Source organism: Lepisma saccharinum, chromosome 22, assembly GCF_977018435.1.
Source record: "Lepisma saccharinum chromosome 22, izLepSacc3.1, whole genome shotgun sequence".
NCBI lineage: Eukaryota > Metazoa > Arthropoda > Insecta > Zygentoma > Lepismatidae > Lepisma > Lepisma saccharinum.
Window position 1 is genome coordinate 37619720 of NC_139250.1, and position 13892 is coordinate 37633611.

Below are 13892 nucleotides of genomic sequence, written 5' to 3' on the forward strand. Positions count from 1 at the left end.
TCTTTTGACCGAATCATATGCTTTTTTGAAATCAATGAATAGCTGATGGACATTTTGATTATATTCCCACTTTTTTCAAGTGTCTATCTGATGTGAAAAATTTGATCTGTAGTTGATCTGTTACGTTTAAATCCACATTGATAATCACCTATAATTTCATTAGCATATGGGGTTAGTCTTGTTAAAAGAATGTTAGATAATATTTTATATGTTGTTGAGAGTAGAGAAATTCCACGGTAATTATTGCAGTTCATTTTATCACCTTTTTTAAACACAGGAACAATTATGGATTCTTTCCATTGTTGAGGGATTTCTTCTTTATTCCATATTAAACAAATCAATTTATGAATTTGACATATTAACGAATTTCCAACATATTTAATTAACTCAGCTGGTATTAAATCAATGCCAGGTGCTTTGTTATTCTTTAGCTTTTTAATAGCATCTTTAACTTCAGTCAAGTTAGGTTCTGGAACTAAAGGTTCTGCTGTGTGTACTTCATTCACTTCTGATTTATCTCCTACATGGACATTTAAAAGGTCATTAAAGTAGTTCTTCCATCTATTTAGAATATTGCTTGGGTCAGCTAGAAAATCACCGTCTTTATCTTTTATCAAGTTTACTTTAGGTTGCCACCCCTTCCTAAACTCATTTACACCTTTATATAAATCTCTGATATTTTTATTTTTGCTGTTTGTTTCAATTTCGTTAATTTTGCTTTTCAAGTAATCTCGTTTTTTACTTCTAAACGTGCGGTTAACTTCTCGCTTTATTCTATTATAATTGTTTAGATTTGTATCATCAGAGTTATTTAACCACCTAAGTCTAGCCTGATTTCTTATTTCTATTAGATTATGACATTCATTATCAAACCATGGCTTCTCGGTTTATGGTATCCTATACTTTCTTTAGCTGGTGATTCTATTGCATTACGTATGTGCTCCCAATTCTTATTTACATCTGTTTCATTTATATTTTCATCATCATTTAAAAAAACATCAAATCTATTTGACAGTTTAATTTGGTAATCTTTCTTAATTCTTTCATCAGTAAACTTTCCTGTATCAAATTTTAGAACTTTTAGATTTTGTTGCTTATGATTTATCACTGAGAGTCTCTCTCTTAATTTAGCAATTACTAAATAATGGTCACTGGCACAGTCAGCTTCTCTATGTGTACGAACGTCAATTATACTAGTATGCCTTCTCTTATCAATGAGAATATGATCTATCTGATTATGAGTTTTACCATCTGGAGAAGACCAGGTATATTTATGGATATCTTTATGTTTAAAAGTGGTACTTTTCACAATTAAATTCTTTGAGGTTGCAAAAGTAATCAATCTTATACCATTATCATTACTTAATATTCTGAATATTATGAAGCTGATTATGAAAATGAGCTCAAAAATTGATTTTAATTACTTAAATAGAATTACTTGTATGGCCAAAGATAATATACCATATTTACCCTGATAAGCATATTATTATTATTATGCTGATATTATCTTGCTGAAAATTATGATATGATAACCAAGATGTTCTCTGTCGCCATTTCAGAGTGGCAAATGTTTAAGTATACTAGTAACATTAATTGTTTAATTTTATTTTCAATGTTCAGTTAGGATGGAGAGAACTGTTTTAGCGTGTTCAACGAATTTAATTGATTACAATGCGACAATGTTTTATCGTTACATCATACGTTCCAACGTTTTCGCCATCGTCTAAATGTTTGAAAAAAAACTTTTTGATACGAAGATAGGAGAGAGACGCGGAAAGAGTAGTTAAATAATTTTAAGTATACACCTTAAGAGGGGACAGTAAGGTGTTGGTGTAACCACTATGTTGTTACGTACCCAATAGGACCAAGTAATGTAAATAGTTTGCCAAAGAGGAATAGAGATGGCAGTACCAGGTGTGCAAGGTTAAGAATTGGCATAATATATGTGAATAACTTTATAAATAAGAACAAAGCAAATTGGAAAGATGAAAAACAATAGAATATATTATAAGAAGACACAGAATAAATATGAAATAAATAAATTAATATATACATTTTATAAATCAAATCAGTGATCATATGTAAGTTAATATGAAAATTAAGGAAGTCAAAGCACTGATACAAGTTTGTGTCTTTGAACAGATATTGCATCTGTTTGAATGATATATCATTCTCATAGTGGAAATTTTGTTTACATCAGTGGTGTGCGCGTTCCAATCGACACCCCACAGCACTTTTTGGTTGCGCGTTTTAATTGTAGCACCTACTTGGATGCACGTGTCAATCGTTTGCACCAAGTATACACTCTGTAGTACCCAGTTAGTGTTGGTGCATTCCAATCGCAGCTGCAAGGGAGGATATTAGTATTTTTTCCAACGCTTAAAAGAAAAAACTGGAAAAGGATCAAGGAATTCGTTAATTAGTCAAAACATAAATAAATTGAAATCCAGAGGGAAGTTCACAAAGAACATAAGAAGGAAGTCCAGATCTAGAACATCCATTAAGAAGGAAGTCCATATCCTCCATATTGAGAAAGAAGTCCAGATCCAGACTGTCCATTGAGAAGGAAGTCCCGATCCGGACCGGCCATTAAGAAGGAAGTCCAGATCAAGAGAAGAAAGTAGCTTATCATGTAAATATTCTTACTCCATGTATCCTGTGTTTAAATAATATATTTGTTTAAACGTCTCCATTGGAAGGCATCCTGTCTGGTTTTGTTGTCTACAAAGAACCCTACCCTGTAGATAAGCTAGCTGAGTTTTAAGATTAAGGTTTATGTACCTTTGCACCAAATGTAGGTAGCATTAATAAATGGCGACCAACTTTTGGGGCTAGAGAATTAGGAACCAGACAGCGAAGGGAGAAAGAATAATTGAAAATGGAGGAAAAGGATAAAGATGGAAATGAGAATGGAGAAACTACAATGAAGGAAGACAGAGAAAAAAGGGAAACTTTTATTTTGTTGCAGAGAGGAAGGAAACAAGGATGAAATTATTTTCTGTGTCACATGTAAGGAAATGAAACATTGGACGTGCAAAGGAATAAGAAAGGAGAAATACATATCAATAAGTAAAAGGGAAGAAGATAATACATGTAAGGAATGCAAGAAGGAAAAGCTAAAAGAAAAGCAGAAGAAAACAGAAGAAATAAACTTGATGGAAATGTTCCAAAAGCTGTCAATGCAGATAAAAGAAAATAACAGAGAATTGAAGGAGAAGATTGATGAGAGTAATAGAACAGTAGAAGAAAAGTTAGAAGAGAACAACAGAGAAGTAAAAGAAAAGTTAGAAGAAAATAACAAGGAAGTGAAAGAAAGGCTCGATGAAAATAGTAGAAAATTAGAAGCAGTAAGAGATGAAAGCACGAAAATGTACGAGAAAATAACCGAGACATGTGAAGAAAATAGAAGATCATTGGAAAAGAAGATAGAAGAAACAACACTGCTAATTGAAAACAAAAGTGTGGATATAAATAGGACGATCGAGGAAGAGGTTTCAAAACTTAGAGAGGAGAATATACACAGAACCAACAGTATGGAAAGAAAAATTGTTGAAAATAAATCACAAATAGAAGCAGTATCTTGTAGAGTAGATGAAAATGAAAGCAAGATAGAGGAAGCAAAGGTCCTAATGGAAGATAGAAGCTGGGAAACAAGCAATAGAATGGAAAAGGAAGTTCTAAAACTGAGAGAAGTAAGCACGCGGGAACTGCAAGAAGTTCAAGAAAAAAACTAGCAGTATGGAGAAGGACATTGCGGAAAATCAAAATAAAATTAATGCAGCAGATAAGAAAGGAAAGGAATTAGACAGAAAAGAAAGTAGAAGAAGTAGAAAGAAAGTTAGGAAAGCTATTCATCAAAGAAGAAAACATACATCCTAGGTTTCGAGAAAGTGAAGAAACGAATGTTAAGAAAGAGCTGAGAGAAGAGAGTTCCAGCAATGAGTTAAACAAGTTGTCCAAACATTGCCATTAAGAATACAGAGAGCTATAGCAGCGGTTAAGATAAAAGGAGTTGATGATTTGATTGAATATCTAAGAACCGAAGATGTGTTAAGAAAAACTCAGAATTCCTGGAACGATAAGAAAGGAAGATTCTATGGAAAGAGGTAACATTCAGAAGAAGAAGGGCGCTCAAAACCAAAGTTCCGGAGACAGGAATTTGATGTAAGAAGAACAGAAGTTAGAAACAAAAGACCAAGTGCAGAAAGAAGAGACATAGGAAGAAATAATGGAAGATATGAAAGAAACATAGACTCTGTGAAAGAAAGAGAGAGAAACGATGATAGATATCGAGGAAATTAGAGAAACTTGAGAGGCCGAAATAATTTCCCAAGATACGAAAGAGGAGGAAATCAGTGATGGGGGAACATATATGAACAGAATGAAAGAGAATACCGAGTAAGTGTGCCCAATGAAGAAATGGAAAGAAGAAATGCACTTCCGGATGTAGAAAGAGACGAAGCCATAGAATTAGCCAGAAATTATTGTAATGAAGCAAGAAGATTCCAAGAGGGAATTAGAGCAGATTAAGATCCAAGGAATGCAGAAGAGAATAGAGGGTCAAACATGTAAGGCTCTTGCAGAATCTCCCAGGTGTGAGAGCAAAAACAGAGAGAAATGTAAAGCAGGGAGTAATTGTAAATAGAAATGTACATAGTGAAAGAGAAAGTCTTGAGTTATATTTAATAGAAGAGCCGAATTTCAATGACCTGAAGCCAGGGAGAACTTTTTATGTAAAGGCAAAAATTATAGAATTAGAAGTAAAGTGCCTAATAGATTGTGGTAGTGTGGTAGAAGTAATGAGTTATGATTGTTGGAAAAGGATAAAAGGAAAATATCCACAAGCTCGTCTAGATGCATCAGAAAGGGATAAAATAAGATTGGTCATGGCAGCAGGGAAAGAAGAATATAAAATACAGGGAACCGTCGGCGTAATGATGAACCTTCAAGGGTTAAATTTTCATGTCAGATTCCTCGTAGTAAAAGGTCTAAGAAGTGATATGATATTAGGAATTCCATTTTTGGAAAAATATGTTGGTCATATTTATATCAAAGATAGAAGATTGAATCTAGAGTCATTGGAAGAAGAAAGACTAGATGTTCCTATGGAAACTGTAAACAACGAAATGGAGACAAAAGAATGCATTGGCAACCTCAATTTAATGTACGGACAGATGAAGGCAGTACCAAATGATATACGTGAAGAAATTGAAAGTGAAATGAATAAAGAAAATGATGAATACACTGCATCTGTTGAAGAGATAAAGAATAAGGTTGATGAGTGCAAAGATATCTCCAAAGAAGAGAGGAAGGAATTACAAGAAGCTTTGTTAGAGCATAGGAATTTATTTAGCCAAAAGCCAGGACTCACCAGAGGGTATTCCTATGAAATAGAAGTAGATACAGAAAGACCTATAGTATCTAAACAGTATCCAATACCTTTTGCGAAAAGAAAAGCTGTAGAAGAAGAACTTCAGAAATGGTTAAGATGGGAAATTATAGAAGATTCAAATAGCATGCATGTAAGCCCGATGCATGTAGTTGACAAACCCAATGGAGGAGTTAGACCAGTCTTAGATCTGAGAGAACTAAACAAACACGTATTACTTCCAAGAAACCAGGTGGATAGAATAGATGAGATGCTACATTTGCAGGAAGCAGATACTTTACTTCTTTTGATTTGACCCTGGGATACTTTCACGTTGAGATCGAGAAGAAAAAGTCAAGAAAGTATACAGCATTCAGCTATGCCTCAATATTGTTTCAACTCAGAAGATTGCCATATGGTTTAAATTCATCTGTTTCGACATTTATGACTGCGTTGAACAAGATATTTGGGATAGAAACTAAGCATTGGTTAGCCATATATGTAGATGACATGTGCATTCACAGTAAAGACTGGGATTCACATAGAAGAAGAATAGATTGGGTATTGAGCAAATTAGGAAAAGTAGGATTAACCGTCAAACTGGAGAAATGCTCTTTTGTCAGAAAGGAAGTTAAGTTTTTAGGCCATGTTATATCCGGTGGAGAAATTAAGCTATGTACAGATAAGGATGAAGCGATAAAACTTTTCCCTAAGCCAATTACAAAGAAACAATTACAGAGATTTCTTGGAATGTGTAATTGGAGAAGCAAGTTCATTAGAGATTTTGCACAAAAGGCAAGACCATTGTATGAGCTATTAAAGAAAACTAACAAGTGGAATCAGGGAGAAGAAGAAGATAAAGCTTTAGATCGATCTCATATCATCGCCTGCCATAAGCCAACCGAATTTCGAGAAAACATTTTGCTTGGGAACCGATGCATCTAATATAGGACTAGGGGCGTACCTATTCCAGAAGGACGGGAATGGAGAAGACCAAGTCATCCAGTATGCCAGCCGTTCTCTTAAGACTTTTGAGAAATCCTATACTATAAGTGAACTCGAATGCCTAGCCATCCTATTTGGAATACAAAAGTTCTCACCATACCTCAAAGGAAGGAGATTTAAGGTATTCAGTGATCACAAAAGCTTGGTCTGGCAAAATTCGGCAAAGCAGTGGAATCCTAGACTTACCAGATGGGCCCTGTTAATACAAGAATATAGCTTTGAAGTGATTGATATAAAGGGCAGGGATAATCAAATTGCCGATGCATTAAGCAGAGCTCCAATAAGACCCCAACAAGAACCAGAAGAGATAATCAAATTGTCCATAAATGTGATTGTGGAGGAAGAAATGAAGAATATAGTAAAAGAAGAATGGATAAAAGAGATGAAAGAAGATGAAGAACTTAGTACTATATTTAAAATATTGGAAGGAGAAACCATTGTTGGAGAAAGGAAGATGAGAAAAGCCAGAATCAAAGGGAATTACAGAATTATAGAAGGCATGATTTTTAAAGTGAACATTGAAAATCCACACCAAGTAAGGTTATGTGTACCCAAAACAATGATCTATAAGATCTTAACAACAGTACATGAAGAGTCAGGACATTTTGGGACAGACAAAACTTTGAGGATAGCACGTCGTTTTTATTTTTGGAAGACTCTGAAAAAGGATGTTGTGGACCATGTTAGAAACTGCGTTGTATGCATACAGACTAAGCCATCTAAATGGAAATTAAGAAAAGGAAGAACTACACGTTATAGCTCGAAGGCCATTGGATTTAATATCCATACACTTAATTGGACCACTGCCGAGATAAAAACGATTCCAATACATCCTTACATGCATGGACATAAGTTGTAAATTTGTAATGTGTTACAACATAAGAAAAGCAACATCAAAAGAGATAGTTAAATGTTTCAAAGACTATTTCACTAAACACTATGGCATTCCTAGAAAGGTACAGATATTGGTACACAGTTTGTATCGGAGTATTTCATGGACTATATGCAATTCAAAGGAGTCAAAGTAATAAATGTAACGCGATACCACCCCAGCTCGAATCCCATAGAACGATACAATGGAGAAATAGTCAGACTGTTAAGAACATACTGCCACCATAACCATACACGATGGTCAACTGTTGTTAATAAAATAACTAAATTGTTAAATAACGCATTGTCAGAAGAAACAGGAAGAAGCCCTGCTGAATTATTTCTGGGATACACGGAGGAACCATATGTGTTTGAAGAATTAGAGTGGCCAGATACGATGGAGCAAAAGAGCAAAATGAAGAAAGTGATATCAGAGCTGTATAAAAAGAGAAATAGAAGAAAGACAAAGGACGACAAGAAAGTTAAGAAAATAGATATCAAGAAAGGAGATTTGGTGTTTTGTAAAACACATCCGGTGAGCAAAGCTTCAGAGAAAGCTATCAAAAAGCTATTTTTCATATATGAGATGGCAGCACCAGGCATGCAAGGTTAAGAATTGGCATAATATATGTGAATAACTTTATAAATAAGAACAAAGCAAATTGGAAAGATGAAAAACAATAGAATATATTATAAGAAGACAAAGAATAAATATGAAATAAATAAATTAATATATACATTTTATAAATCAAATCAGTGATCATATGTAAGTTAATATGAAAATTAAGGAAGTCAATGCACTGATACAAGTTTGTGTCTTTGAACAGATATTGCATCTGTTTGATTGATTTATCATTCTCATAGTGGAAATTTTGTTTACATCAGTGGCGTGCGCGTTTTAACTGTAGCACTTACTTGGATGCGCATGTCAATCCTTTGCACCAAGTATACACTCTGTTGTACCCAGTTAGTGTTGGCGCATTCCAATCGCAGCCGCAAGGGAGGATATTAGTATTATTCCCAAAGCTTAAAAGAAAAAAACTGGAAAAGGATCAAGGAATTCGTTAATTTGTCAAAACATAAATAAATTGAAATCCACAGGGAAGTTCACAACGAAGACAAGAAGGAAGTCCAGATCCAGAACATCCATTAAGAAGGAAGTCCAGATCCTCCATATTGAGAAGGAAGTCCAGATCCAGACCATCCATTGAGAAGGAAGTCCCGATCCAGACCGTCCATTAAGAAGGAAGTCCAGATCCAGATCTGTCCATTACGAAGGAAGTCCAGATAGAAGAATATTCAAATAGAGGAAATAAATAATAAAAAGCAGATTGAGATGAAAATTGACTGTAAATGAGAAAATTATAGAAGAAAGTAGCTTATCATGTAAATATTCTTACTCCATGTATCCTGTGTTTAAATAATATATTCGTTTAAACGTCTCCATTGGAAGGCATCCTGTCTGGTTTCGTTGTCTACAAAGAACGCTACCCTGTAGATACGCTAGCTGAGTTTTAAGATTAAGGTTTATGTACCTTTGCACCAAATGAAGGTAGCAATGTTATCGATGGGAACAAGGCAACAACAACATTACCACTACACCATCAATGAAGGTCACATATGTCCATGAACAAAACTTCGTGCCTGTCTGCAATATTTGCAAATTGACATAGAAGAAATTTTTAAGCATCCATGCCTAGACCGAGAGATTCAGGGCTTGTGACTTCTTAATATTTTTGCACTCATCAAAATATGTGCTTCCTGGTGCTTGCCTCAATCTCTGGCTCCCGGTTTTACCTTAGATTCCATATATGCATTTTATTGCCGGCATTCCGTGGAAGTTCTCTCTCAAGCGTCAGAAGTACTAGAACTGTCAGAACCCGAGGGGTTGTGCAAGCTATGACATAATTTCTTATTTTTGGTTACGAGTACCTTGTGATCCTCTTTGAAGAAAGTATGCCAAGCGACCACATGTATACGTTAGTCTCGATTGCCTCTCAGATCAGGATAGGCTTGTATTTGCCGCCTTCGGGTTTGAGAAGCCTAGAGAGTTAGTTAGTTAGTTAGTTGCCGTAATCACACATACACTGAACAACACAAAAGGTGAAATGGACTATAGGTTAGACATTCTTCTTCTATGTTTAAGTATATTGAATTAATTTTCTCTCGTAGGCTGAGGATTGGAAGATATAGAACATCTATGCTGGAGACTCTCTGTGCATTCGGGTAGCGACATACGTATAACATTTTTTTTACCTTTTCTAACTCTCCATTTCCTTTTTCTGTAAGAATGTATTTTTAGATATGTACAATCTACCAGGATCACCTGTCTGATGTGACCCCTGTCACTATTTTTTTTACCCCCTCAATGCTTCCAACTTTGCCACTGAACTGTTAGGCATATACGGGTGGTTAATAAGCAGACTGCCTTCACCTTCACTTGTACCAGATTTTATAGTGAACTTATAGTTAAATCTGTTTGTACGCTAATTGATACGTGATATATAAATATATTCTGCAATGCTGAAAACACAGTCATGATGTTAATGCTTCTAAGTGTAGTCAAGATAAAATAACACAGAAACACACGCTTGCTTTGCTTTCAACCTCACGTCACGAGACAGTCGTATGCATGATAAATTTGTTTAGCCGCATGTAAAATCATTTTCATCGCACAGGCAAGACTGCTCTCTCCTTTCCTAGCCATCTTTAAATTATCGTCCAGTGCCCACGGAAGTTTCTAGATAGCAGGTGAATCGTAAGTAGCAAAGTATAGAAATCGAAATGTCAATTATCCGTCTCCCCCTTCTTCACATGCACATTGCATATCATGGTCGCTGGCATTGAAATAAGCGAAAAAAAAAAAAAAAATACATCCATCCATTGCCAGATTTTACAACTGTATAGGTTAAGATTTATTACGTGGAAATAAGCTTCATCCTATTATTATTATTATATTTTTTTACAGTTTATAGTGGCATGTGCGATCACCACGGTATTGAATTTGGGAAGGAGGGGGGGCACAGCCAGCTCGGCTTGTCTCCCCCATTTTTTCATTACCAGAAAATGCAAAATATCCCAGTTTCAATTCAACCCATCTGTCTGGATTGAAGAAACCAACAATTAACATATTCTCGTATGGGTTACATTAACCCCTTTTGCTGTTGTGATCAATTAGCTTTCACTAATTGGCAATTTTCTTGAAGAAGTCTAATAGAACATACGGCGGTACGAGAAATATGTAAAATAAAGACATTTTTACAATATATGATGTCTTAAGAGACGATACATTCAGCTCCGAAGTACTTTGTCTAACGCTTACTGTCATCCCCTATTGCTGGCAGAGAGAGTTTAAGATTGAGGGGTGTTGAAAATGTTGACTTGTTCACCGAGTTCTGACACTTCCTCCTAGATGGCTCTGTTGATGAAGGGGAAGAGAAGCTTGGAGGTGATTAGTGGAGGAAGCCAAAGCCCACAAAGGGCTGTAGAGCTAGAGCTGGATGGTAAGGTAAGTATGCAAAGAAATCATAACTAAGAACACTCCACATAGCTCCAATATACAGCTGTTAGCTCTAGAAACTAGCCTATTTATAATTATTTATCCACATCATAGAAAATAATAATAGGGTTTTGTAATTGTCACTAAACAAAACAAATTATTTAGTTTTCATACTCTTAATTGAATCCGGCAAAAGCTTAACCAAAAGCATGTGGGGTAAACTACCCGTACATGACATTTTCGTAAAATTCCATGTCCCCTCCCTATTTTGACCCACCTGGCAAAATTAATTTGACTGCTTATAACTTCTGAACGAATGATCGCAAAGAGTTCGGATTTTGCATATTAATCAATGTGTCCCATGAACCACCAAAAATTTTTGGCGTGGGCCAACATTGATCATAGCCCCTCCAAACTTGGTACGTGGATCCTCGACCATCACAAAATGCTTCTTTGAAGTCGAACATTTCGACAGTTTATTTTTCTTTCTGCTCCATCTCTTGTTGTTTTCGAGATATGGATCACCAAAGTTAATTTTGGCAAGTGGGCTAAAATGGTTACATCACATAAAATTTGGCCAGTTGAGCAAGTCAAAAAAATGCTGGTACCCGAAAAACACAGCTCGTGAAAGGCTACAGTATACTCGTCTCTCTCGTCCCGAAGCCAGGACGAGTTGAGAAACTCACTTTTGACACATGAGTTCCCCCAATTTCACGTGTGAAACTGAGAGAAATTTCCCTCGCACAACCAAAATACCTTGCAAAAACAGGGACTTTCAAACAACTCGTCTTGAATTAGAATCCCCATTCTAACACCTTCTTTAAAATGTATACATTTTTTGGACCTCCTGTATATACACCATGGCCATCTAGTCTAATGGTGCAAGATTTGGACTCTCGCTATAGGATGCATGCAGATTCGAGGGAAAGGGAAACACTTCTCTCCTGAGATTTCAGCCTGTGTATGGGACTAGTGGGTTGCTCACCATGCTGAGGAAATTTGGGAGCTAAAAATGATTGATTGATTGATTTGCTTTATTTCACTTCACCTTTGTGCCACTTTTGGCTAATTGTGAGGATGGGGATGAGTGATGATATGATGAATGAACACTCACAAACATCCAGGCCAAGATTCGAACCTGTGACCCCTGGCATTGTAGTGCCATGTTCTAACCACTCTGCCACAGGGGCACGCAGCTATGAGTAGCGTAACCTGTAGAAAACCTATAACAACAACTGAGGGGTTTGATGTGCTGTCACCTGGAAACAGGTTGAATGATCATCACTCTGGTGGGAGTTAAGTTGGTAGTCAGTAGGTAGGCACGGGCCCCCACAGGTTATTTGATTTTGATTTGATTTGATTTATTTTACTTTGCCTTTTGTGCCAATTTTGGCTAATTTGCGAAGATGGGGATGAGTGATGATATGATGAAATTGATGAATGGATACTCATAAACATCCATACCCAGGCCAGGATTGGAACCCGGAACCCCTGGCATCGTAGTCGCACAGGTTATTATTGTCACCATCTGTATGTAGATGTTTACACAGAAAGTCCCGCTAAAAACAGAACATGTTAGTGATGGTTTACGAAAAATATTTTATTCTGTGTTTGAACCAGTTAATATTTCATTTAGAAATTATGAACAAGGTAACTTGCAGAATAAACAGCAAATTTTATTTCATATAAAACAAAAAATAGCTTATTTAAATATTTTCTTAGAATCACTTAAAAAAATCCCTTAAATGATTTCAAATTATTAAAGGTTTGTTAATAATTTTACACATTTGCCACAAAGAAGTAAATGTTCATTTGTATTGATTCGGATATGCAAGAATTATGAAGTATTTCAGAGAATAAAGACACTGGTAACACTACCCAGATATGGATCAAGGACAACATGTTTTCGTACCTCAAAGTGATCAATTGGAGTAATAATCATAATAACAATACCCTTCTCGTAACTTGCTCGATGGCGCAGTGGTAGAGTCGTCGTCCTTCAATGAAGGGGTCCCGGGTTCGATACGTGGTGGAGGCACATAGAGGTTCAGATCCCACTTTAAACTGTAGGTCCAGTCCCAATTAGCCTTACTGTGCATAAAGTGAACTCAAAACACCAAATCAATCAATCAATCGTAACTTGCTACATGGAATTGATACATACCCTGATGTTTCTGCTTGGTTCTTTGAGTTATTTCCAAATCTCAGGTTAGAATCAACAAATCCAGAGTCATTTTCTTGAGACTGATCGAAATCACTGTCATCATCTGAAGTTTCACTCACCACTGTGACCTGGGGGAAAAAAGTAAAAGTTGCTTAAAATAATATCACTCATGTAATATAAAATTTTAACTGATGTTGGAAATGCAAATTATAGCTACATAATGCTCACTAACTTGTATAAGAAATAATGGGCAGCCCTGCAACAGGCTCACATTTAGTGAATTATAAGATACAGAAAACTTTGTGTTCACCAGTGCATGCAATGCTTGCATTAACTGCATTATACTGCCACCTAGAGGCTAAATCTTCAATTACATGATGGGACATATTACGAGTGCAAACTAGGAGAGATTCTTTGTGTACTGATATGCACCTTTTGCTGTAAGTATGTAGTTCTTGTACTATAAACGTTTGAAAGCCAAGAGTGAATTATGAATCACTCTGTATATGTTGAGAATTCCATACATTCTTGGTGTTACTGTTCCATTTGATATTAATCTGTCCTTGGTTTCTTTTGGCAATGCACATTTCATCAGAAGATCTCTGGTCTACCTCTCTATTGCAACTTGAGAGAAGTATACAGTTGAGTTGTGTTTCGATTCCACTAAAAGTGGAATCCAAATGACTACAGAGGCTGATAGGCTTCCATATAGACGAGATTGCAAGGGCATGGCACGGAGCAGGTGCAGCGCAGACATATGAAAGTTTCACCACTGAGGCAGTAGTCGGCTAGAAAGTAGTAGTGTTGGTCGAAATGTATTTGGCCGAAAGTGAATCGCTTCTGGGAAGGCTACATTCTAGCACTTTCTGATGCACACTTCAGTTTTCCAGCATATTTAAACAATGCCACGAACACAGATTTGCTGTTGGATGCTCCACTGTGAAGGTCATAGTGCGATGATATGCAGCGTGACCTCCCCCAGACTG

The 13892-nt window shown here is 36.1% G+C and overlaps 1 protein-coding gene across 1 annotated transcript in view; it reads right to left on the reverse strand.

The window, feature by feature from the left end:
- Positions 1–13892, reverse strand: part of LOC146004774 (uncharacterized) — a 60544-nt gene that overhangs the window by 11207 nt on the left and 35445 nt on the right. The window contains exon 3 of the mRNA XM_083143789.1: positions 12907–13034. Coding sequence (XP_082999915.1) covers positions 12907–13034 — 128 coding nt within the window. The remainder of the gene's footprint in view (positions 1–12906; positions 13035–13892) is intronic.